Source organism: Bos grunniens, chromosome 6 (assembly GCF_055505025.1).
Source record: "Bos grunniens cultivar Pamir isolate PY7600 chromosome 6, Bosgru_T2T1.0, whole genome shotgun sequence".
NCBI classification, from domain to species: domain Eukaryota; kingdom Metazoa; phylum Chordata; class Mammalia; order Artiodactyla; family Bovidae; genus Bos; species Bos grunniens.
In genome coordinates, this window is record NC_141170.1 from 50,559,640 (window position 1) to 50,587,375 (window position 27,736).

Here is a 27,736-nt window from a genome sequence, read left to right on the forward strand (position 1 = left end):
GCAGTAAACATCTGTTAAATTGGATTCCCCAGGAGATACATCACACTATCTTCAACCCACCTCCAAAACCACAGAAAAAAAGCATCAGCCTTCACCGGCCCGCCAAAACTAAGCAGCATCCCTGAAGTGACTGTCCTCTTTAAGGACATTCGGTTTTCAAGATTTTAGCTGCCTGTCAGCAACTTGTTAACTTCTGTCCACGTTGTCACCACCTCCTCCCTCGTCCACATGTACTCTGCAAATGCGCCCTCCCCACCCAGCCAAGGAGACCCCCGACTCGTGAAGCAAGGAGCCCTCCTGATGGCACCAGCACCGCCCCCCACCCCTTGCTGGGGAATGGAGGGGAAGGGAGAGGGGTCCTCTGTATTTTGAGGGCGCCCTTTTGGAAGAATCCAGAGGCGGCCCGAGGTCGAACGGAATCCCGGTGTGCGAGAAAACGCTCCCGGAGGCCACTGCCTGGGCGCCGGGGGCAGCGGAGCTGGCACCAGCGGCCTGGGCGGGGCGGGGTTGGAGATGGGGGGCGGGGGCGAGGAGCGGCGGGCCCCTCCCGCCCCTCCAGCGCGCAAGCGCAGGCGCGCGAGGTGCGGAGGCGGCCGGGAGGGCGGTGGAGCCGGCGGGCGCGGGAAGATGGCGGCGGCGGCGGCGGCCACGGAGCAGGTCTGTGAGCCCCGCCGCAGCCGGGGGCTGGAGGGCCGGGGGAGGCTGGGGTCCTGCCGGTGAGGTCCTCCGTAGGACCGGCAGGCGGGGGCTGGGGCGCGAGGGCGGGCTCCGCGGGGCGGGGCTGGGCGGGAGCTGTCCGCAGCCCGGGATGCTGGCGAAGGCCGGGCGGGACCCCGGGCAAGGGTCTCCGGGGCGGATAAGGGGGAGCCAGCCGCGGGCTCCCGGCCTGGCCTGGCTGTCCCTTGGCGAGGTCAGGAGGGGCGCTGTCTTGGAGGCCTGGGATGGGGTCGAGGCAGCCGGGAGCCTCCGCCAGGACGTACCGGGGACATGTCCTGCTCCATGGCCAGCGAAGATGCGGATAAAAATAACCCCAGCCAACGAGCCGCCAGCCTCCCCTGATACCAGCCAAAAAACAGTCAGCTGTTATTGGATATCAGCTTGCGGCCACTTCTTGTGTGCCATCCCCCTAGGCTGACAGCCACGTTTCTCCTCCCGCTTTGGTTCTGGAGACTAAGTCGCCAATCAGTACAAGACTGTCTCCTATCCAGTTGGTTTAAAATCATTTTTTTTAAAATCCTTTATCAAGTATTCCCTAATCTGCATTGTAAACTTGTAACTTAGAATAGCTTAAAAGGCTATTTTCTTCCCCAAAAGCAGGCTATACATTATGCACACACTTACACACACATGCACACATTTACACACACACACACACACACACACACACCTGTAGTTACTAGGGTGGTTTGTTATAATAAAAATAATTTTGATAGTCTCTTCCTCCCTTCTTAACTGTTATTTTCCTTTAACAATAAACTGTGGTAGGATAGTTTCTTTGGAAACGTCTCATTCTTCAGCATTGTTGAAAAAAATAAATGAGCCAGGTAGCCAACATTCTGTTTCCAGAAAAATCTTGTCTGGAAAGATTTTCTTAAGTAATTAACTGCTTTTAGAGACATAGTAGGTAGATATCACTGGAACAGTGATGCTGAGCGCCATGAAAAATAAAAGACATGACATCTGCCTTCAAAGTTAAAGTCAAACTGCCAGATAAATGCAGAAAAATCAGCTAAAGATGGTAGGCAAGCTACAGCACCTAAACAATAAAATGTAAAGGAATGAGTGAAATTGAGACAAAGCTTCTTGGAATTGTTGAGATTGAAATTGTCCCTTGCTTTTGTGATTTCCCTCCTGAATTATCAGCGCCTGTTTTAGACTGTTCTTTTTTCATCTGCATCACTTGTTGATACTCTTGGGAGTTCCACCTAGTTTCTATTTTTGCTTTACACAAAGACTGGGCAATCTGATCCATCCCTTATTCTCCACTTCAGAGTTAGGTATTTATGTCTCCAGTCGGAATTTAACTGAATTTTCCACGGGCACCCCAAAGTCAGAAATTTTTAATGGTGAATGGTGCATCACACTCACCATTAAAAGGGCTACAACCATCCATTCACTTGGTTCACCTTGCCACAAGCAGGACTGGCTCAAGGGAGCTCAGGGTGGACCCACCTTTGGGTTAATGCTCTGCTCTCCCAGGCTTGGTACTTGAGCAGAGAACCTCACATTTTCTTTTTGCTCTAGACCCCACAAATTATGTATCAGGCCCTACTTGGGGGTCATCTTAGATCCCCCTAAGCAACACTCACATCCAGTCAATCACCGGATCCTTTCAGTTCTACCTCTTGAGGACTCTCCCAAATCTTGATGTGCAGTGTCCAAATTCAGTCAAGCCTTCCTTTGGACTGTTAGGGAAACCTGCTGTTGATGTCTCCATCTCTAAACTCATCTATTCCAGTTCAACTCTTCTTGGTTTAATTTTGCTGTAATGCAAATCTATCACTAACCTATTTTAAATCCCCATTGCCTTCAGAATAGAGTCTGTCATTCTTGATGTGGTACTTATATCTACTCATTTATTGATCCCTAACCACATCTTGGGGCTTCCCAGTGGCTCAGCGGTCAGGAATCCACCTCCAAAGCAGGAGACCCAAGTTTAATCCCTGAGTGGGGAAGATCCCCTGGAGGAGGAGGGCATGGTAACCCACTCCAGTATTCTTGCCTGGAGAATCCCATGAACAGAGGAGCCTGGAGGAGTTCAGTCCATAGGGTTGCAAAGAGTCGGACATGACTAAAGTGACTTAGCATGCAAGCACAACCACATTGCACTTCTTATTTTGTCCCATTCGTATACTCATCTTCTTCACCATCCATATAAAATTACCAACATTAGTTTGCACAAGATGACCTCTACTCAGTTTCATGATGTTTCCTCTGCCTGGAAGGCCTTTCTTGGTACTTTACTTGGCTAACTTCTGTTTGTCCTTCAATGTTCAACTGAGGCCCCAGCTTTTTTGAAGAATCGTCAACTCATGACCTTGATAAGTCAAAGGGTATTCCTCTTATGCACTCTTTTCAGTTTCATTGCTCTACCACTGCACTTGCCATGTTGAGCTGTAATTGCTAATGACTCCATCTATCTACTCTGCTGGCCTGTAAGTAAGTTTGTTGAAAGTAGGTGCTATGCCTTGCACGTCTTTGTAGTCTGGAACATCTGGCATATAGTAACTCATCAGTAAATGGTAAGTACAAAGAATGAAATATACTGATGTACATGAATTGACAGAGAAAAGTAAAGAATTCATCCCAAGAAGGTAAGATGTGCCCTGTCTCTCTCTTATGTAGACCTGTATTCAGAGTCTGGCTAAGAGTTCTAAATTGCCTGTCTGACATCACTGTCATAATCCTATACTGGATCTGTGAAAATTAGAAGCAAACTCACTTTCCCTAAGATATTCTACTTTCTCTGGCCGAAAAACTACCAAAATACAAATTCAGCTCTAAAATGTTTGCAGTGTCGACAGGCCCTCATAGCTTCTGCACCTCATGTGGATACACAACCTACACGACTGTATTCAGCAACTTGTTTTGTGTTAAACCTGTTAAGTAGATTGAAAGCTCTTCTACAAAGCCTTTCTTACTGCTTCAGTTCAGTTCACCCACTCAGTTGTGTCCGCTCTTTGCGACTCCATGAACCACAGCACGCCAGGCCTCCCTATCCATCACCAACTCCCAGAGTTCACGCAAACCCATGTCCACTGAGTCGGTGATGCCATCCAACCATCTCATCCTCTGTCATCCCCTCCTCCTCCTGCCCTCAAACTTTCCCAGCATCAGGGTCTGTTCAAATGAGTCAGTTCTTCGCATCAGGTGGCCAAAGTATTGGAGTTTCAGCTTCAGCATCAGTCCTACCAATGAACACCCAGGACTGATCTCCTTTAGGATGGACTGGTTGGATCTCCTTGCAGTCCAAGGGACTCTCAAGAGCCTTCTCCAACACCACAGTTCAAAAGCATCAATTCTTCAGTGCTCAGCTTTCTTTATAGTCCAACTGTCATATCCATACATGACCACTGGAAAAACCATAACCTCAACTAGACGGACCTTTGTTGACAGAGTAATGTCTTTGTTTTTTAATATGCTATCTAGGTTGGTCATAATTTTCCTTGCAAGGAGCAAGCGTCTTTTAATTTCATGGCTGCAATCACCATTTGCAGTGATTTTGGAGCATCTATTTCTGCTTTATTGACTATGCCAAAGCCTTTGACTGTGTGGATCACAATAAACTGTGGAAAATTCTGAAAGAGATGGGAATACCAGACCACCTGACCTGCCTCTTGAGAAACCTGTTTGCAGGTCAGGAAGCAACAGTTAGAACTGGACATGGAACAACAGACTGGTTCCAAATAGGAAAAGGAGTACGTGAAGGCTGTATTTTGTCACCCTGCTTATTTAACTTTTATGCAGAGTACATAATGAGAAACGCTGGGCTGGAGGAAGCACAAGCTGGAATCAAGATTGCCAGGAGAAATATCAATAACTTCAGATATGCAGATGACACCACCTTTATGGCCGAAAGTGAAGAAGAACTAAAGAGCCTCTTGATGAAAGTGAAAGAGGAGAGTGAAAAAGTTGGCTTAAAGCTCAACATTCAGAAAACTAAGATCATGGCATCCAGTCCCATCACTTCATGGGAAATAGATGGGGCAACAGTGGAAACTGTGGCTGACTTTATTTTTCTGGGCTCCAAAATCACTGCAGATGGTGATTGCAGCCATGAAATTAAAAGATGTTTATGCTTGCTGCTTGGTGGAGTTTAAAAAATTTTGTCTGCCACATTACCCACAATGATTATTCTTGCCTTTTTCTGTTTTCCATAAGCCCTCAACCAGCCTGCTACCCCTGCAACCACAGTAAGATTCCAGATGCCCTCTCCGCTCTTTATTGAGAGCTGACCTTGCCTTTTACATCCCGAGGAAAAATAGAAATGGTTTCTCTTCCTGGTGTGAACCATTTGAATGAAATGGGAGCCCACCTTTTAAGACTCTTCTGTACATTCACTTTCTTTCCTGTCTCCTGGAGGATCTTATTTCCCTCATTACTCTGCCCTACTCTGAGGTATCTGGTCTTTGTCCTTCTTGGCATGTTTCCCTCTGCCATCAAACATGTGAGTCTTCCTACAAATTGTTGGAAAGGGACAGAAAGATCCTAACAACAAGAACAAGCACAGTTTTCCTCTGACAGTACATAATTCTTTAGTTATTGTCTTCTCTCTCAATGAAAATAAATGTACACTTGCTGGCATCTTTTCAGGACTATTTCTACTTACCAGTTTGCTACTCAGAGTTTGAAAATCACAGAGGCAATTCTTACCATATTAAGTTCAGCAATGCTGCACATCCTTAGTTTTCTTGTATTTCTCATTTTCCATTGCTCCTGCACAAAGTTTTCCAAGAGTACTTCCTTGGCTCTTTGTTCTTTTGCTCTATACAAGGGGTCCCTGACTTCCAGGACCCAATGCCTGATGATCTGAGGTGTAGCTGATGGAATAATAATAGAAATAAAGTGTGCAATAAATGTAATGCCCTTGAATCATCCCCAGACCATCCCCCTACACCCCAATCTGTGGAAAAATTGTCTTCCATGATACTGATCCCTGGTGCCACAAAAAGGGTTGGGGACCACTGCTTCATGTTTGTTTTTTTTTTTTTACAGTAGACTGATATTAGTCTCATAGATTTAATTTACTTTGAAGCTGAAGACTCAAATTCGTCAAGTCCTGACTGACCTAATATCTCATACCATCCTTCTCATTGCCTCTGAGGCATGTGGTCATTTCTCATTCAGTTCAAATGCAGCATATGTAAAATCTCCCTGCTTCATTCCCCATGTTTAACTAGTCACCATTCAGTAAACTGAGGGGCTTTTTTTTTTTTTAAACCTGGCTACAAATTCACTCAGTTATTCTCTTGAAGTGTATTTTTAATCTCTCCTTTTTCATCCCACCTGTTTTAGGCCGTCAATACCTTGAGTTTCCCTTACGACAACATCCCAGCAGCCTACTTGCTAATATTCTCCTCTTTCCTGTGTCTCCTGCAAATACTCACACATTTAGCATCCTGAAATATATATTGTTCATATTCAGAGACCTTTAGTGACTCACAAATAAACAGATGTCAAGACTAGAATTTGTTCACAGGTGTCCCAAAACTTCTACAACCTGTCCTCCTTTTCCGCTTTGATCCTGCCTGCATTGCCAGATCTGACTCACCTGCTCCTTCTGGTTTCCCGGACAACTCTAAGCCCTGCTGTCTCTTCTCCCATGAACTCCACAGCATGTATTGTCTGTACTATTGATTTTGGCATCGGAGCATACAGAATACGTTATTGTGCAAATCACATTTGTAATATCTGGAGGATAAGGATCTTGTCCTGTATTTCTTTTGTATTCCTATGTATGGGATTAATGTTAAAGCCTAAAGAGCTTAAAAAATGCTTATTCAATAAATTAATTTTCTCAAAGCTCTCAAAAATATGAAAGGTGGGCAGTAAGCATTTCTACTCCTTCCTTTTATGTTCATGATATACCAAATAATCACCTACAATGTCATTCAACCTTAGTCAGAGGTTCTCAAATTTTTTGGTCTCTGGTTTTCTTTTTACTCTTCAAAATGACTGAGAATCCCAAAGAGAAAAAGCTGTGGATTTGTAGGGGGAAATCAAGAGAAATTAAGTCTGAAGGAATCTCTGGTATCTGAAATTATTAGACATACTCATTTCAGTAAAATATCACTGAGTGCCTTGTTGTTCAGTTGCCAAGGTGTGTCTGACTCTGCAACCCCATGGACTGCAGCACGCCAGGCCTCCCTGTCCTTCACCAACTCCTGGAGTTTACTCAAACTCCTGTCCATCGAGTCGATGATGCCATCCAACCATCTCATCCTCTGTCATCCCCTTCTCCTCCCGCCTTCAATCTTTCCCAGCATCAGGTTCTTTTCCAGTGAGTCAGCTCTTCACATCAGGTGGCCAAAGTATTGGAGTTTCAGCTTCAACATCAGTCCTTCCAATGAACACCCAGGACTGATCTCATTTAGGATGGACTGGTTGGATCTCCTTGCAGTCCAAGGGACTCTGAAGAGTTTTCTCTAACACCACAGTTCAAAAGCATCAATTCTTCGGCACTCAGCTTTCTTCACAGTCCAACTCACATCCATACATGACCACTGGAAAAACCATAGCCTTGACTAGACGGACCTTTGTTGGCAAAGTAATGTCTCTGCTTTTTAACATGCTGTCTAGGTTGGTCATAACTTTCCTTCCAAGGAGCAAGCGTCTTTTAATTTAATGGCTGCAATCACCATCTGCAGTGATTTTAGAGCCCCCCAAAATAAAGTCTGTCACTGTTTCCACTGTTTACCCAACCTTTTGAGCTGAAGTGATGGGACCAGATGCCATGATCTTAGTTTTCTGAATGTTGAGCTTTAAGCCAACTTTTTCACTCTCCTCTTTCACTTTCAACAAGAGGCTCTTTAGTTCTTTGCTTTCTGCCATAAGGGTTGTGTCATCTGCACATCTGAGGTTATTGATATTTCTCCCGGCAATCTTGATTCCAGCTTGTGCTTCATCCAACCCAGCATTTCTTATGATGTACTCTGCATATAAGTTAAATAAGCAGGGTGACAATATACAGCCTTGACGTACTCCTTTCCCTATTTGGAACCAGTCTGTTGTCCCATGTCCAGTTCTAACTACGCCAGAATACTGGAGTGGGTAGCCTTTCCCTTCTCCAGGGGATCTTCCCAACCCAGGAATCGAACCCAGGTCTCCCGCGTTGCAGGCGGATTCTTTACCAGCTGAGCCAGATGGAAAGACAGAAAAACCATACCTTTGACTATATGGACCTTTGTCGGTGAAGTGATGTCTCTGCTTTTTCTCTGCTGTCTAGGTTTGTCATAGCTTTTCTTCCAAGGAGCAAGCATCTTTTACTTTCCGGGCTACTGTCACCACAGTGACTTTGAAGCCCAAGAAAATAAAATCTGTTACTGTTTCCACTTTTTCCCCATCTATTTGCCCTGAAGTGATGGGAGCAGATCCCTTGATCTTAGTTTTTTGAATGCTGAATTTTAAGCCAGCTTTTTCCCTCTTCTCTTTAACCCTCATCAAGAGACTCTTTATTTCCTCTTTGCTTTCTGCCATTAGAGTGGCATCATCTGCATCTCTGAGGTTGTTGATATTTTCCCCGGCAATATCAGCAGCACAATGGTTGCTTTATGGTAACTTAATGTAGCCAGTGGGCTTCCCTGGTGGTTCCGCCTGTCAATGCAAGAGACTCAGGTTTGATCCCTGGGTCGGGAAGATCCCCTGGAGAAATGGCAATTTTTTGGAAATGGCAATCCACTCTAGTATTCTTGCCTGGGCAGTCTCATGAACAGAGGAGCCTCATGGGCTATAGTTCACAGGATCTCAAAAGAGCTGGACACAACTCAGCAACTAAACAACAAATGTTAATCAGTACAGTTCTTTCATGGTAGCCTAACCTATACACTTGTGAATGAATTGTAAAAATAAAAACTTTTTATGGCATAAAGTATCACAATCATATTCATATCCTTTTTAAAAAGCCAGTGATATGGGATGATCAGCTGATAACCAGTTTCTCCAGTTATGAGACAGAGAGACTGTACATAATATAATTCTTTAAAAACAAGGTTATAAAACAGTAAGGAAATTGTTATTACTTTTATATTAACTATTACTCATCTTATGTATCTACATGTTTTATACATTCACAGCAAATCTTTTAATTTTTTCAGTATTTCATCTGCAAGTTTTTTTAAATTGTTGAAAATCTCCAAAATTTTTTCCAATACATTTATTGAAAAAAATCCATATATAAGTGGATCCATGCTGTTCAAACCCATTTTGTTCAAGGGTCATCTGCACATTCATGAGAGAAGAAGAGTAAAAAAAGAAAACAGCATCATAGAGGGTTTCTTTTGAAAATGATTTTCACCCTCCAGACACTTAAAGGATTTCAAGAAACCTCTCCATGGTTTCTCAGCCCATACTTTGAAAACTGCTGGTCTAGGATAATACTAACTTTAGCCAACTGGAGTGATAAGTAAAGTGTATTAGCCTTTCTAAATTCTTTTCATGTAAATGAAGTATGTATATGATTAAGCAGATCTTTATAAATTATTAATAAAAACAGTTCCACTATAGAGTATATCTATCAGCTCTCCCCCAAAATGAGCTGGCTGTTCACTTGACTGATGGTAGGACTATTCAAAGCAGATAGTGGAAGTCTGTTATCAGACTGTTACCTACAACCCTTCTCAGTACAGTCGTGTCTCCGCTTGGAGCCTGCAACTCAACATGTGTGTGCATGCATGCTAAGTCACTTCAGTTGTGTCCAGTGCTTTGCAACCCTTTGGACTGTAGCCTGCCAGGCTCTGTCCATGGGGATTCTCCAGACAAGAATACTAGATAGAGTGGGTTGCCATGCCCTCCTCCAGAGGATCTTTCCAACCCAGGGATCAAACCATGTCTCCTGCATTGGCAGATGGGTTCTTTACCACTAGCGTCACCTAGGAAGCTCCAGTGCAACATGACTTGAGGTTTATTAGTAGAAAATGTATCACTAACCAATTCAGCTTTCTTTCCTTATGAATTTGCACCTAACAAATAATGCATCCAAAATAGAGGGTATAGCTGCTCCATTGTGTTTTATTTTGCTTTTAGCAAAGTTCCAATGGTCCTGTGAAGAAGTCCATGCGTGAGAAGGCTGTTGAAAGAAGGAATGTCAATAAAGAGCACAACAGTAACTTTAAAGCCGGCTATATTCCAATCGATGAAGATCGCCTCCATAAAACGGGACTGAGAGGGAGAAAGGGCAATTTAGCCATCTGTGTGATTGTCCTCCTGTTTATCCTGGCTGTCATCAATTTAATTGTGAGTATTTAGCACAGAGTATTCTTTTCTTAATTAGCATGAGGAATTTTTCTTCTGTTTTTAGTGAAATCATGGTAAAGAATCTGCCTGCAGTGTGGGAGACCTAGTCAGTCCCTCAGTTGGGAAGATCCCCTGGAGAAGGAAATGGCAACCCACTCCAGTATTCTTGCCTAGAGAGTTCCATGGACAGAGGAGCCTGGCAGTCTACAGCCCATGGGGTTGCCAAGAGTCAGACACGACTGAGCAACTAACACTTTCTTACCTTGTTTTTTTGGCATTTAGCTTTACTGTACTTTGCCTATACTGCATTTTTTACAGATTGAAGATTTGAGGCAGCCTTGTCCCAGGCATGCCTGTTAGTGCCAGGCATGGCAGCATGCTCACTTTTTCCAGCAGTGTCTGCTCACTTCAGTCCCCTTGTCACAGTTCAGAAATTTTCACTGTATCTCAAGAGTTTTTCTCATTATTATATTTCTTATGGTGATCTCTGACCAGTGATCTTTAATATTACCATTGTAATTGTGTGGGGTTCCCACTATCCACATCCATAAAAGATGGTGAATTTAATTGATAAATGTTGTATGCATTCTGATTGCTCCATCCACTAGCCCTTCCCCCCTTTCACTCTTTCTCTCTCTCTACTTGAAGTGAAGTGAGGTGAAGTCACTTGGTCATGTCTGACTCCCATCATGCTCCTCTGTCCGTGGGATTTTCCAGGCAAGAATACTGGAGTGGGTTGCCATTTCCTTCTCCAGGGAATCTTCCCAACCTAGGGATCTAACCTGGGCCTCCTGCATTGTAGACAGACACCTTACTGGATGAGCCATTCCCTAAGAGGCCGTTCCCATGGCCTCTTAAGTGTTCAAGTGAAAGGAGGAGTTGCAAGTATCTCTCAGTTTAAATCAAAAGTTAGATATGATTCAGCTTAGTGAGGAAGGTACATGACAAGCTGAAATCAGCTGAAAGCTAGGTCTTTTATGCCAAACACTTAGACAAGTTGTGAATGCAAAGAAAAGCTTCTTAAAGGAAATTGAAGGTCCTACTCTAGGGAATTCCTTGGTGGTTCAGTGGTTAGGATTTGACACTTTGACTGCCAAAGTGCCCATTTAAATTCCTGGTCAAGAAATTAAGATCTCACAAGCTTTGCAGCACAACAACAACAAAAACTTAATTCCTATTCTAGAGAACACATGAATGGTAAGAAAACAAAATAGTTTTATTGCTGATACAGAAAAAGTTTTACTTGTCTGAATGGAAGATCAAACCAGCCACAAAACTCTCTTAAGTCAAAGCCAAATCCAGAGTAACTAACACCCTTCAATTCTATGAAGGCTGAGAGAGGTAAGGAAGCTGCAGAAGTTTGAAGCTAATGGAGGTTGGTTCATGGCGTTTAAGAAAAAAGGCTCTCCATAACATAAAAGTACAAGGTGAAATAACCTGTGCTGATATAGAAGCTGCAACAAGTTATCCAGAAGACCTAGCTAAGATCATTACTGAAGGTGACTTCACTAAATGACAGATTATCAATGCAGACAAAACAGCCTTATGTTGGAAGAAGATGCCATCTAAGACTTTCGTAGCTAGAGAGAAGCCAGTGCCTGGCTTCAGAGAACACGCTGATTCTCTTGTTGGGGGCTGAGACAGCCAGTGACTTTAAGTTGCATCCAGCGCTTATTTGCCATTTGGAAAATCCTAGGGCCCTAAGAATTATGCTAAATCTTCTGTGTCTGGGCTCTGTAAGTGGAACAACCAAGTCTGGATAACTGCACACTTGTTTACAACATAATTTACTGAATATTTTAAGCCCACTGTTGAGATTTGCTGCTCAGGAAAAAAAAAAAAGTTTCTTTCAAAATGTTACTGCTCGTTGATGATGCATCAGTCACCTAAGAGCTCTGATAGAGATGCACAACGTTGTTTGCGGTGTAGATGTAGTGTTGTTTTCATGCCTGGTAACACAACATCCAGTCTGCAGCCCACCCATCAAGCAATAATTTTGACTTCCAGGTCTTATTAAGAAATATATTTTTTATTAAAAAAAAAAAGAAATACATTTTTTAAGGATAATAGCTACCGTAGATAGTGACTCCTCTGATGGATCTGAGCAAAGTAAGTTGAAAAGCCTTTGGAAAGAATTCATTATTCCAGATACCATCAAGAACAATGGGGGTTTATGGGAAGAGGTCAAAATATCAATGTACACTGCAGTTTGAAAGAAGTTGATTGCAGTCCTTATGGTTGACTTTGAGCGGTTCAAGACTTCAGTGGATCAAGTAACTATAGATGTGGTAGAAATATCAAGATAATTAGAAAGAGCCTGAAGATGTGATAAATTGCCACCATCCCCCTGATAAAGGATAAGGAGTTGCTTCTTATGGATGAGCAAAGAAAGTGGTTTCTTGAGATGAAATCTCCTCCTGAGGGAGATGCTATGAAGATTATGGACATGACAATAAAGGATTTAGACTGTTACATAAATTTAGTTGATAAAGCAGTGGCAGGTCCTGCACAGAGATGCCTCAAAGCCTTGTTAAGACTGTTTGGATCTCCGTGAAGCCCTGCTATACCCACGTTTACCTGGAGATTTGGGTAGGCATGGCTTCATGATTTATAAAATCAGGAGTGCTGATAAAAGAGGTAAAGCCTTGTAAGTTTCCAGTCCTGCACCTGCTCGTGGTCATCATTAACCAGCTTTACTTGAGTGGGATGTAGGTCTGACTGTGTTGTGGGAACACAGGACGTTGTGTATGCTTGTAGCAGTGCTGCTGCTCTCGGGCATGAATAAATGTGCCTGTGAGGACCTCTCACCCGCCACACACACACACACACACACACATAAATAATAAAAGCAGTAGCAGGATTTGAGAGGATTGGCTCCAATTTTGAAAGAAGTCATACTGTAGGTAAAATGCTATCAGCTATGTGTACTACAGAAAAGTCATGAAGAGTCAGTGCAGCAAACTTCATTATCATCTTATTTTTAAAAATTGCCACAACCACCCCAGCCCTTCAGCAACCACCACCCCGATCTGTCAGCAGCCATGAATGTCAAGGCAAGACCCTCCACCAGCAAAGAGTTTATACTCACTAAGGGCTCAGGTGATAGCACTTTTTAGAAAATAAGTATTTTTTAATTAAGGTATGTACATTTTTTTTTTTTTGGCCTAACCTCATGGCTTGCATGGAGAAGGCAGTGGCACCCCACTCCAGTACTTTTGCTTGGAAAATCCCATGGACGGAGGAGCCTGGTGGGCTGCAGTCCATGGGGTCGCTAAGAGTTGGATACGACTGAGCGACTTCACTTCACTTTTCACTTTCATGCATTGGAGAAGGAAATGGCAACCCACTCCAGTGTTATTGCCTGGAGAATCCCGGGGACGGGGAAGCCTGGTGAGCTGCCATCTCTAGGGTCGCACAGAGTCGGACACGACTGAAGGGACTTAGCAGTAGCAGCAGCATGGCTTGCAGGATCTTAGTTCCCTGACTAGAGATCAAACTCAGATCCTCAGCAGTGAGAGTGCTGGGTCCTAACCACTGGACCACCAGGTGTACCAACAGGATTCCCTGAAAGTTGTTTTTTTAGATGTAATGTTATTGCATGCTTAATAGCCTACAGTATGCTGCTGCTGCTGCTAAGTCGCTTCAGTCATGTCCGACTCTGTGCGACCCCATAGACAGAAGCCCACCAGGCTCCCCCGTGCCTGGGATTCTCCAGGCAAGAACACTGGAGTGGGTTGCCATTTCCTTCTCCAACGCATGAAAGGGAAAAGTGAAAGTGAAGTCGCTCAGTCGTGTCCGACTCTTCGCGACCCCATGGTCTGCAGCCTACCAGGCTCCTCCGTCCATGGGATTTTCCAGGCAAGAGTACTGGAGTGTGGTGCCATCGCTTTCTCCTAAGTGTCCTTAGGGCTCATCAACTCACATTGAAGGGCTGCAATTGCTGATGACTGTGACATCCTTGTATACTGATACAGCAGGAAATACTTCATTTCTCACCATGTATTAATTTTACTTAGAAAAAAATGTTTATAGACTCTTTCCTTTAAACAACTTAACTTTTAAAAGATTAGCATCAACTCAACAGAAGAGACCTTTCCCAAGATGATTTTATTGCCTTCATCTCGTAAAAATACACTCCTTCATGTTTTCTTTCAACTTTTACCAAATTTACTTTGCCTCCTCAGCTTAAAAATAGTGAACCTTGGATGCAGTAAAAGGTTACCTTTTGCAGTCCTAAATCTTTATAGTTGAAGAACGAAAGGACCTGAGGTAGACTAGTTTACACCAAGGTATGAGGAGTTGGTGTATTACCTTTTCCAAAGATAATTGCTTTCTTAAAGAAGGAGACTTTTTAATAAATATTTATTCATTTATTTGGCTGTGTCAGGTCTCAGTTGTGGCACATGGGTTTAGTTGCCCCACGACATGTGGGATCTTAGTTCCTTGACCACGGATCGAACTCATGTCCCCTGCATTGCAAGGCACATTCTTAACCACTGGACCACCAGGAAAGTCTCTTAAAGAAGAGGACTCTTAACCCAAGGTTGAAACTATCTGAGAGTTAAATGTGAAACCCTCTGGCATGTGTGTGGACAGACATTTTCAGAGACTGATTATTGGTATCCCTAACACCGATCATGAACATGGATGCAGCAGTTCTACAGGGATTCTGTTTACTGTATTCTTTACTTCTAATACTCTTAAGTCAGTCCTTGTATTTTATGTACATCTAAAACATTTGTGTCTAATTGTTCACTTAAATTGAAAAGAGCTGAAACTATAGCTTTACTAGGAGCACATGTTCTGAATTTATTTTATTGAAAAGTTATGGTTAAGATAGCAAAAAAAAGAGACATTTTTCATCCACTTCTGCTCTAAAAAGTTCAACCTAAGGTTACAATGTCAAGAAGCAGAAATATCTTGGAAGAAAGCGGGAGGCAATCAGAATTCTAAATCATAATATTTGAAGACAAAAAGGAGGATAAGGAATGGCAACTTACCAGAGAAGAGAAACTGCATGTTGGGGAGGGGTTGCAGAGGGCATTGGTGGAAGTGCCTTGCAGAATCCTGAAAAACCTCAGGAAGTGGAAGTACAAGTTCCTTGAAAAGCAGGAGTGAGAGGGGAACCGAAAACAGAAAGCTGCTTTGAAAAATCCGTAGAAGGACCCATGCGATCCCCAGCCCTGCTCCCCTTCCAGCCAGCAGTCACGGAGCTGCCCCTCCTCACCCTGCGCTGAACCAGACAGGATTCTTTCTGCTGAGGGTAGGCATGGGTTTCCACAGGAAAGCAGGGGAGTGCTGCACCCTGAGTCTTGAGGCTCCCTTATCCTCATCCCCCACCTCCAGCTCCCTGCACCAGGCTTACATTCTCTGGGCAGGATCTGAAGATGCTGACACTTGGCAGGTCCCCGTGAAAAAGCTACCTAAATCCCCCTACTGTGAAGCCTGTCAGTTACTAGCCCCACCCCACACAGAGACCTTTCCATGAACTTTTTATAACCACTGTGTTAAATATGAACACAGAGTCACAGGGATCAGTAAATTTTTATGAAAAGCTCCCAGAATTGAGAAATCATTGAGACCAAAAGCACCCAAACCACGGAGAAAGTAGGAATTCAGGGAAATAGAGAAAATGTAGCAAATGACAGTAAACTTAGATGTCCGTCAGCAGACGAATGGATAAGGAGGTTGTGTACATATACACAATATCAGGGCTTCCCTGATAGCTCTGTTGGTAAAGAATCCGCCTGTAATGCAGGAGACCCCAGTTTGATTCCTGGATTGGGAAGATCCACTGGAGAAGGGATAGGCTGCCCACTCCAGTATTCTTGGGCTTCCCTTGTGGCTCAGCTGGTAAAGAATCCACCTGCAATGTGGGAGACCCCAGTTTGATTCCTGGGTTGGGAAGATCCCCTGGAGAAGGGAAAGGCTACCCACTCCTGTATTCTGGCCTGGAGAATTCCATGGGCTCTATAGTCCATGGGGTCACAAAGAGTCGGACACAACTGAGTGACTTTCATTTACTTACTTATACCCAATGGAATATTACTCAGCTATAAAAAGGAACACATTTGAGTCAGTTCTAATGAGGTGGATGAAACTGGAGCCTATTATACAGAGCGAAGTACTTCAGACAGAGAAATATCAATACTGTATATTAACACATACGTATGGAATTTAGAAAGACAGTAATGATGATCCTATATGCAAGGCAGCAAAAGAGACACAGAAGTAAAGAACAGGCTTTTGGACTCTGTGGGAGAAGGTGAGGGTGGGATGATTTGAGAGAGTAGCATTGAAACATGTATATTACCATATGTGAAATAGATGACCAGTGCAGGTTCGCTGCATGAAACAGGGCACTCAAAACCAGAGGGATGGGGTCGGGAGGGAGGTAAGTGGGGGATTCAGGATGGGGGGACATGTGCACCCGTGGCTGATTCATGTCGATGTATGGCACAAACCATCATAATATTGCAAACTAATTTTTTAAAAAGATAAAACACTAAAATCATTATCTTCAGAGAAGTAAGAGGATATTGCGTCCATTAAACAAGGATACCATGCCATTAAAAAGCAATTAAAGAATATGGAAAAACTCATAGAAATATACACACATGGGTGGGTAGATGAATGGATAGATAGGTAGGTAGATAGATAACATAGATATTGGAAGAAAAAAGAAACCTGCACGAAATTCAACAAAATTAATCCATGAACATGCTGTTAATAGGAGTTTTAGAAAGAGAAAAGAACACACTAGGGAGAATGTTATCAAATAAATCAAGAAAATTTGAAAGCTACCATTCCAGGTCCATGTGTGTGTGTGAAGTCGCTTCAGTTGTATCTGACTCTGCAACCCTAGGGACCGTAGCCTGCCAGGCTCCTCTGTCCATGGGATTCTCCAGACAACAATACTGGAATGGGTTGCTATTTCCTACTCCAGGGGATTTTCCCCCCCAGAGATGGAACCAGCATCTCTTAAGTCTCCTGCATTGGTAGGCAGGCACTTTACCACTAGACCACCTGGGAAGCCCATTCTGGTCCAGCAGATGCCTAAAAAGGACTCACACCAAAGCTATCACTGTTAAATTTAAGCAGACCAGGAATAAAGCGAAGATCTTAAAATCTTCCATAGAATTTTTTTAAAAAAGACTACGTATAAAGAACACAAAATCAGAGTGGCATCAGACCTTTCAAAAGCAGTGCTGGAAACTAGCAGGCAGGAGAGCAAGGGCTTTCAAAATTCAGACAGAAAATAATTTCGAATCTAGGAATGTGTGTCAAGCTAAACTATCAATCAAATGTGAAAGATTATAGAGACGTTTTCTTAGCCGTGCTCAAAAAATATTTACTTTCCATACATTCTTCCTAAGGAAGCCACGGGAGACTGCTTTACTGAAAGAAGGTACTAAACCAAGAAGGTTGAAGACAAGGATACAGGAAACTGCGTACCCCACACTGGAGAAAGAACAAGGAAGCTGCAGCATGAAAGTGAAGGGAGGGCTCAGGGTAACAGCTGTGAGGCAGACCCAGAGGGCAAGAACAGACTAGAGGCAGAAGATGAGGGTTCCAGAAAGAGTTCTGGGCGAGGAAAACAGAACTAACACATTTTCTGGGAGGTTTGGACTTTTAGAACATTTTATTGAGAGACATTTTATAGAAATGTTGGAGAGTTTGAAAAGACTTAGTCTGATATTCAGAGAAATTAAGCAAATAAGGGAAAGACAAAAAGACACTGAAAGACACAAAGCCCAAGAAAAGAACTGCCATCATAGTACAGTGTTTGGCTTAGTATGAATAATATTTATTTTGTCATAATGGCTGAGAATACTGAACATGGATGTAACGTGCACTGGAGTTAGGGGAGAAGAAATATAAATGAGCTAAAATTCTCATCTGCTAAAATAGATTAATAGATAACAATCTAAAATTGATCAGTAAAGACATAACACACACCTTATTTAGAAATATGGAGAGAAGTTCTAGACAAAAATAGCTAAAATTGCTTAAAGTGGACAAGATACAGAGAGGGGTAAAAAAAAACTGCTTCCTTTTTTTTAACTTTTAGATTTGTATATAATACCTTGATTAAAATAAAATTGGTTTTGTTTGTAAGTGGAAACCCAGTTTATGTGTTTATGTCACTGATGAAACCATTTAGGAAGTTTAATCCTTTGGCAGCCGCCTTTTCTGTTTGCTTTCAAGTTGTGTTAAGAATGTATGCTGCCTATCAACAGTGGGTTTGATTGCTCTTTTAGATAACACTTGTTATCTGGGCTGTGATTCGCATTGGACCAAATGGCTGTGACAGCATGGAGTTTCATGAAAGTGGTCTGCTTCGATTTAAACAAGTATCTGACATGGGAATTATACATCCTCTTTATAAGAGCACAGTAGGAGGAAGGCGAAATGAAAATTTAGTCATCACTGGCAACAATCAGCCTGTAAGTAACCATATTATTTGAAAAACATTAGTGAAAAATTCTTTGTAAAAACCTCAAGTTGATTGTTTGAAATGGATATTTTCCTTTAGAGAAAATTCATAATTATATTTGATAATACTGGTCTTGTAATCTATTAATATTCAGTACTTTCTTAATATTCTAGGTTTTGTTTATGGTAACATTTTCTGGGATAGATACAATTACTATGAGAATGCATACTCTTTTCTCCTCCATATGAAGAAACCATTTTATAAAGCACCTTCGGCCCACCCTCGCCTTCCCCCACTGTGTCCAATACGACATTGTAAAGCAGTTATCCTCCAGTTAAAAATAAATTTTAAAAATCATCACCTTCCCAGGTTAGAATAACCTCTACTCCCTGGGTGTCTGGTAGGGAATACGTCCATCTAGTCAGTGGCAACCCCGTCTGGTAGGGAATACATCCATCTAGTCAGTGGCAACCCCTGCCGAATGGCTAATATAACTGACCAGAACCTGAAGGAAGCATCCTTACTGGCCCTGCCCATCTTAGCTCTGGGTCCCTGTGCTCGGCAACCATCTGTTTTTTGCCAAGCATTACAGCACATAAGCCTGTAAGCCCTCATTTGAAAGAACTCTTCTCCCAAGTGGGTGGAGGGAGTCAGAGAGAGGCAGTGAAAATTACTTGAAGTTAAAAGTCTGTTATTGTAGAGTTTTTGATAATGCTCTTGATGAATTTTGGATGCAGCCTTTTTCAAAAACATATTCATGATGAAGTGTTTTTCTGAAGATTGTTTTTCAGCAAGGGACAACAAAGCTCAGTGTGGAAAAGAACAAAACTTCTATTACAAGTGACATTGGCATGCAGTTTTTCGACCCAAGGACTCAAAATATCTTATTCAGCACAGACTATGAAACTCATGAGTTTCATTTGCCAAGTGGAGTGAAAAGTCTGAATGTTCAAAAAGCATCTACTGAAAGGGTATGGTTTATTTACTTTGCTTTATTAATGGAAGAGAATTACTGTCTAGAGTTACAAAGTGTGTATGGGGAGGAGGCAGTTTTACTGATACAGTGCTGTGAAAGAATTAACTCCAAAATAGTGGAAAAGATTGGTTCTACATTTGTCATCAACTGGTTTGTGTGATCATTATCAAATCATCTCTCTTTACATCTATAAAATATGAATGAAAACACTTGCCTTTCATATTTTTTCATTGAAACTTCTACTCTTCTATCTCTAATAACAATTCTCACTTTAATTTAGAAATTCTTCATCACTAGTTTTTTTTTTTTAATTTTCAGATTACTAGCAATGCTACTAGTGACTTAAATATAAAAGTTGATGGGCGTGCTATTGTCCGTGGAAATGAAGGCGTATTCATTATGGGCAAAACCATTCAATTCCACATGGGTGGTAATATGGAGTTAAAGGCTGTGAGTATTTTTTGAATTTAAGTGAATTGCTAGATTCTTGGGTATATAAACCCATGTTTGGAAAGTGTAGTTATGAAAAATGATAGTGTATTTGTATTTTTTTGACATGGAAAGATGTTCACAATAGATTATGAAGTGGAAGTAAGTTGTAAAACAATGTGTGAAATACCTTGTTTTTATTTTTCAGATTATATGTATGTTTATAAAAACCTGGAAGGTTATGCCAAAATGTCAACAGTGGTTAGTTATGGGCAGCAGGGTAACAGATGATTTTTATTTTATTTCTGCTTGCCTGTTACTTTCTAAAAAAATTTTTTTTTGCATAATGATGCCTGTATTATTTTAAAAGGCAAGCAAACAAACAAAAAAAAACTTCTTAAAGAATATCAAAATAACTATCCATGCCCTGAAGTTGATGGGGTTTTTTCAGTTAAAGATATTTCATATCCCTTCCTGGGTTTTGTATCTAGTGATGTAAAAATCAATTCAGTTCAGTTCAGTCGCTCAGTCGTGTCCGACTCTTTGCAGCCCCATGAATTGCAGCACGCCAGGCCTCCCTGTCCATCACCATCTCCCGGAGTTCACTCAAACTCACATCCATCAAGTCGGTGATGCCATCCAGCCATCTCATCCTCTGTCGTCCCCTTTTTCTCCTGCCCCCAATCCCTCCCAGCATCAGAGTCTTTTCCAGTGAGTCAACTCTTCGCATGAGGTGGCCAAAGTACTGGAGTTTCAGCTTTAGCATCATTCCTTCCAAAGAACACCCAGGGCTAATCTCCTTTAGAATGGACTGGTTGGATCTCCTTGCAGTCAAAGGGACTCTCAAGAGTCTTCTCCACACCACAGTTCAAAAGCATCAATTCTTCGGCGCTCAGCTTTCTTCACAGTCCAACTCTCACATCCATACATGACCAGTGGAAAAACCATAGCCTTGACTAAACGGACCTTTGTTGGCAAAGTAATGTGTCTGGTTTTCAATATGCTATCTAGGTTGGTCATAACTTTTCTTCCAAGAAGTAAGCGTCTTTTAAATTCATGGCTGCAGTCACCATCTGCAGTGATTTTGGAGCCCAAAAAGATAAAGTCTGACATTGTTTCCACTGTTTCCCCATCTATTTGCCATGAAGTGATGGGACCAGATGTCACGATCTTTGTTTTCTGAATGTTGAGCTTTAAGCCAACTTTTTCACTCTCCTCTTTCACTTTCATCAAGAGGCTTTTTAGTTCCTCTTCACTTTCTGCCATAAGAGTGGTGTCATCTGCATATCTGAGGTTATTGATATTTCTCCCGGCAATCTTGACTCCAGCTTGTGCTATACTTCCATTAAAAAAACTGCTTTACAAATTTAAAGAAAGTAAAATTACATGACCACAAGATGGCAGCATTGGAACAAAATTTGAAAATTCCATGTACTATCTCAATTTCATGTACTATTTCTGAAAGAAAATGGAATACCAGACCACCTGACCTGCCTCCTGAGAAATTTGTGTGCAGGTCAGGAAGCAACATTTAGAACTGGACATGGAACAACAGACTGGTTCCAAATAGGAAAAGGAGTACGTCAAGGCTGTATATTGTCCCCCTGCTTATTTAACTTATACACAGAGTACATCATGAGAAACGCTGGGCTGGATAAAGCACAAGCTGGAATCAAGATTGCCGGGAGAAATAATAATAACCTCAGATATGCAGACAACACTACCCTATGGAAGAAAGCAAAGAAGAACTAAATCTTGATGAAAGCGAAAGAAGAGAGTGAAAAAGTCGGCTTAAAACTCAACATTCAGAAAACTAAGATCATGGCATCCGGTCCTGTCACTTCATAGCAAGTAGATGGTGAAACAGTGGCAGACTTTATTTTGGGGGGCTTCAAAATCACTGCAGATGGTGACTGCAGCCATGAAATTAAAAGACATTTGCTCCTTGGAAGGAAAGTTATGACCAGCCTAGACAGCATATTAAAAAGCAGAGACATTACCAACAAAGGTCCGTCTAGTCAAGGCTATGGTTTTCCCATAGTCATGTATAGATGTGAGAGTTGGACTGTGAAGAAAGCTGAGCACCGAAGAATTGATGCCTTTGAACTGTGGTGTTGGAGAAGACTCTTGAGGGTCCCTTGGACTGCAAGGAGATCCAACCAGTCCATCCTAAAGGAAATCAGCCCTGAGTATTCATTGGAAGGACTGATGTTGAAGCTGAAACTCTAATACTTTGGTCACCTGATGTGAAGAACTGACTCATTTGAAAAGACCCTGATGCTGGGAAATATTGAAGGCAGGAGGAGGAGGGGACGACAGAGGATGAGATGGTTGGAGGGCATTACCGACTCGATGGACATGAGTTTGAGTAAGCTCCGGGAGTTGGTGATGGACAGGGAGGCCTGACGTGCTGCAGTCCATGGGGTCGCAAAGAGTTGGACACGATTGAGCAGCTGAACAACAACATCACTAACATAGTCAATTAACGATTTCCATCACTTCATAATCAACTTTCTCTCATTGATTTAAGCACCCTCTATAAGCTGATGACTCACCTTTGGAACTTCTTCTTTCTCCCCTGAACTAAGATTCATATATCCAACTGCCTTCCCACCTCTCCACTTCAGTGTCTAATAGGCATCTCAAACGCAGCACATCTAAAAGTCTGCATATCCTGCCTCCCTCCCCAAACATGTATTTCTCTCAGTGTTTCCATCTTGTTAAATGGTGCCCATTGGTTCATCAGCAGAGCCTTCGGGCTCTACCTTCAGAAGATGTACAGAGCCTGGCTGATGCTCGCCGCCTCCTCCACCTCCACCACCATGGTGCAGACCACTGTCATTTCCTGCCTGCACTGGCAAAACAGCCTCCTCTTTCACTCCTGTATGCAGTTCTCTATAAAAACAGCCAGAGAAATCCTTTTTAAAAGATCATGTCACTTCTCTATTCAGAACCCTCCAAATGTCTTCCCGTCTGATTGGGAATAAAATCCAAAGTCCATTCCCTGGCCCCATGTGTCTTGCCCCTGGTTATTTCTGTGACTCACCTCCTTCAGCCACACCGGCCTCCTGTCTGTTCCTGGAACACAAGTCCCACGTGCATATTGTTCTTTCCTTTGCCCGGTCACCCACATGCCCTGCTCCCTCATGTCACCCAGTTTCCACCAGACTGTGACCTTATCAGAGAGGCCTTCCCTGACCTTCCTCGGTAATGTAGAACCCCACCTGGTCACTCTCTCTCTACTTATCCTGACTTGCTCTTCTCAGATGATGTTCGTTTTACCTCTTAAGATGTTTATTGTCTGCCCCTCCCCAGTAAAACATCAATGTATGAGGACTTGAACTTTGCCGGTCTGTTGACTGCTATGTACTCAACACCAAGAATAGTGTCTGACACATAGGAGACATTTAAAAATAATCATTGAATGAAGGAAAAGAAGAAAAGGGAAGAAGGGAGAGAGAGGAGTTCCAAAAAAGAAAGAGTCTGCAATACAGTAGTGCTCCTGGGACAGTGGGCTGGAAGAAGAGAACTTCCAGGCAGTCTTCTTTGAGTATCTGGTCTTCAAAATTATATGGCTTGAATCTTCATTTATGGTGTTTCCAAAAATAATTGGAAAGTAAGATTACTTTTCTCTAAGAGAAAAACATTTTCTAGTTTTTCTTTTTCTGTTCATTGTCAGAAACGTATCAATCAGAAACTTAGTTAAAATTCTTTCTGCTGCTGCTGCTGCTAAGTCGCTTCAGTCGTGTCCGACTCTGTGCGACCCCGTAGACGGCAGCCCACCAGGCTCCCCCGTCCCTGGGATTCTCCAGGCAAGAACACTGGAGTGGGTTGCCATTTCCTTCTCCAATGCATGAAAGTGAAAAGTGAAAGTGAAGTCGCTCAGTCGTGTCCGACTCCTAGCGACCCCATGGACTGCAGCCTTCCAGGCTCCTCCGCCCAGGGGATTTTCCAGGCAAGAGTACTGGAGTGGGGTGCCATTGCCTTCTCCAAAACTCTCCTAAGTAGTAGCAAATGAAAATGATCTGAGACTTGATCAGTGTAAGTCTTATGTGCACTTAGGAATTTTGATATAATTTTTAGCTAACTGAGAAATAAATTGTGTTAAGTGTATAAATACACCTTATGAACAGTTACTAAGAGGTCACTAGTCGAATTTCGATTGGTTTGGGAATTTTTTTTTTGTTATTTTGGTCCTGACTTTATCTTACCACCTTCTATTCTTGCTCATATTCCAGTGAGTTTATTGTTTTTGTTCTGTCCCTTCTTGTGGGTGTAAATAAACCGTATGATTTTTCTCCTGATAGGAAAACAGCATCATCCTGAACGGAACTGTGATGGTCAGCACGAATCGCCTCCCAAGTTCTTCCAGCGGAGACCAGTTTGGTGGTGATGACTGGGTGCGTTACAAACTCTGTATGTGCGCTGACGGAACGCTCTTCAGAGTGCAGGTGACGGGTCAGAACATGGGCTGCCAGACCTCAGACAACCCCTGTGGAGACCTGTACTAGAAGAACCCAAGATTCATCAATAGATTCATATTGTGACTTGACTTTTTATTTTTTTAAGACTAGGCATGCATATCATGTTTTTACAGAGTTTGTGATAACTCATAATTATTTTATCTGCAGTGCACTGCTGCATCTATTATGTAGTCTCCATGTTTAAAATAGTCTCAGAGAGCCTAAATTCTAATACATTTCATTGAGTTGCACTGATCTTCAATTTACAGTTCTCTAAAATTATTGAGAGAAATGAATATAATCAAAATTAATCTTTAAAGAAGTATTCTTAAAATGCCACTGTTCCTGTCTAAAGGATAAAGGGATGAAGCAACTGTTTAGACTCACTATAAGTAACTTTTGGTAACTAATGGGGATAGACCCACTTACAATACTTAAAGGTACACCATCAATAAATACTACATGTTCTGTCTTTTGGCTTCTAAGAGGAAAGACAGATTTTTAGTGCATTACTTTCAACTATATCCTCACATACAAGTGAGGTCACTAAAGAGCTTCACATATGGGAGATAGTAAGGAACTAAAGGTCCGTCTCGTCACAGCTATGGTTTTTCCAGTAGTCATGTATGGATGTGAGAGTTGGGCTATAAAGTTGAGTGCTGAAGAATTGATGCTTTTGAACTGTGGTGTTGGAGAAGACTCTTGAGAGTCCCTTGGACTGCAAGGAGATCCAATCAGTCCATCCTAAAGGAGATCAGTCCTGGGTGTACATTGGAAGGACTGATGTTAAAGCTGAAACTCCAATACTTTGGCCACCTGATGCGAAGAGCTAACTCATTTGAAAAGACCTTGATGCTGGGAAAGATTGAAGGCGGGAGGAGAAGGGGACGACAGAGGATGAGATGGATGGAGGGCATCACCGACTCAATGGACATGAGTTTGAGTAAACTCTGGGAATTGGTGATGGACAGGGAGGCCTGGCATGCTGCAGTCCATGGGGTCACAAAGAGTTGGACACAACTGAGTGACTGAACTGAACTGAACTGATGGTTCCTTAGATTTGCACTAGGATGAAAATACTCTAAGAGAATGTTCACTCATTAAATATTGATTTACTCGTTAAATACTGTGTTCACAATGTGGTAGAAATGAAATGAAAGCACCATCTCAGCTTTAACTAGTAAATGATGACAGCTGTCACTTACGGAGCATCTTACACTGCTAGGCGTTGTCCTAAGCATTGCACGTGTAACGTCTAGTTCTCACTACAGACTGTAAGCAGACGGTATCCCAGTTGACCCATTTAGGAAACTGAGGATTAGAGAAGTTAAGAAACTTGCCTGAGGAAAGAGCAGGGTTGGGATTGGAATTCAGATGTGATTCAAACCTAGATAGACCTGTTTCTAAATACCACATTCTTTTTATCACTATCTGTACTGAATTTTTAGGTATTTAAAACTCTAGAAAAGATGAACAGAGGCTAATTCAGACTTACCTATGCAGATAAGAATCAAAACAGTTGTGCTACTCTAGATAAAAGAAAATCAATCTCATGTCAAATAACTGACCAGTCAATATCAGATTTCAAAGTTTCTTAAGCCAGTTCCAAAATATTATACTATAGAGAGGTCATAGTTGTGGGTTACCCCCATTCCCCAACTGGGGTGCCTGACTGGGTAAAGGGGTTGCCAAGATATGTATACCTCGGCCTTCCAGGTGGCACATTGGGAGACGGGAAGGTCATGTCCCAGGCGAGCCCCGCTGGCCAGAGATGGCTGGTGAGTTTACCCCAGCGAGCCAGACACATATTAACCTTTTTAATATGTGCCAAACCTTGAGAAGAGTCAGGAAGCACTGGACTAAAGGGCACTAATGCAGGAAGTAATACAAGTAATTTTTATGTCAGATGAGAATTGATCTTTGCTTCTAACATCAGCACCCATTGTAATGATTTACAGCCCTCAAGGCTGTTGATTTTTAATGTGTTTCATACTTAACTTAAAAGGAATTCTGGTATTATTAACACACATGCAACATCAGGAAGAGAGACTTCAAAGTAGTGTGCCGTAAAGTAGGCAGCAGAGATAAACCATAATCCCCATTTTGCATTTAAATATAACAATACTCTGTCCTTGACACTTTGAACTATATAGATGAGAAAATCAATACAAAAAATAATTTGCATTCAGTATTGTCACAGTCTGTCTGATAGAAAAACCAAACCACAAAACAGTAGAGACTGACTTGCCTATTACTGAGTACAGTTTTTAAGTGAAGAAAAAAAGAGAGGAAGTGAAATTTATGACCTGTGGGTATTGTTAGTTGTAGTGATATTCAAAACCCATATGAATGATACTCAGAAAAAATCCATTGGAATTTTCATTCAGCTGCTCAGTATATTTGTAAATTTTACATTCATTACATGTCTGCTTTATTTAGATTTGCTTTGCAGTTTTGTTTAGATAAATATTTTTACAAAAACCGCAAAACACTGTTACAAAGTATTATTCATTGAATGTAATTCATGAAACAATCTATTTTTACTTCTCTGAGAAATAACTTGTTTTTGATACATTTCCATAAAGTGCTTTGGACATGAGAGAATATTTTGATGTTTTTATAGAACTGATTGTTAAGGTAACAGGTATAGTATTTTAGGACACTTTACAGGTAGCTTTTGCTTCTTCATCGAAACATAGTCCTGGAAAATTCCCTGGGAAGCAGAACAAGAACAAACCATCCATTTTGTGTAACAGTAAAGCCTCAGCTACTCATTCTCACCATCAGATGGTATTTTTCTATAAGCTGAATTCTTAACTTTGCCTCTTCTGCTGATTCCTCCCCTCCATCAAGCACTGATACAACAGGCAACAGACTTAGGGTGAGTAGAGGACAAAGACAGGATCCCAGGAAAATGGGGCAGACCCACGCTTGTTTAAATAACTACTCTCCTTTAGAGATAGATGACAGTGACAAGGGGGACAAATGAAAGCAAGGTACTTTAGAGGCTGTGTAATGGGCAGGTAGGAAGAGTGCAAACAGCACACAGTAGGGACTGTCTATGTGTTGTCTGTAATATCTAAAAATATACTTGTGTTCTTTTTGCATTATGAAAAAAACAAATGGTGTTTGATAGTTTTGAATGAACAGTGAAAGTTCTACCTAGTTTTGAGTGAGTTCTTTAAAAGAATGAGGATGTTACGGTGCTAAACTTGACAAAAAAAGAGACCACTGAAATGCTGATAATTTTAGTAACCTTTTTTCAAAGCATTGAGGGGGCAAAGATTACAAATTATGCCATATAAAAATAAACATACATCTGTTTTGAGTTACTAATTTGACTTTCAGTTGATTCAGTTTGTAATAACTGTTAATGACCTCTGTTTACAATAAAGATTCTATAAAATTGTTTGCTGCTGATTGTTTAATTGTTAAAATATTGGCAGGTTTCTACTCACTCCTATAAACATGAAATAGCTT

The 27,736-nt window shown here is 41.9% G+C and overlaps 1 protein-coding gene and 1 pseudogene across 1 annotated transcript; both read left to right on the forward strand.

The window, feature by feature from the left end:
* The first annotated feature begins 591 nt into the window (after positions 1-591).
* On the forward strand, positions 592-27,665 carry SGCB (sarcoglycan beta). The gene is made up of 6 exons (XM_086405793.1): positions 592-657; positions 9,742-9,951; positions 18,213-18,398; positions 19,168-19,359; positions 19,683-19,814; positions 24,101-27,665. Exons 1-6 carry the CDS (start codon positions 628-630, stop codon positions 24,302-24,304), a joined length of 954 nt encoding a protein of 317 aa, XP_086261919.1. The 5' UTR covers positions 592-627; the 3' UTR covers positions 24,305-27,665.
* LOC147370696 (ATP synthase F(0) complex subunit j, mitochondrial pseudogene) lies at positions 12,345-12,773 on the forward strand (annotated as a pseudogene).
* Positions 27,666-27,736: the final 71 nt, after the last annotated feature.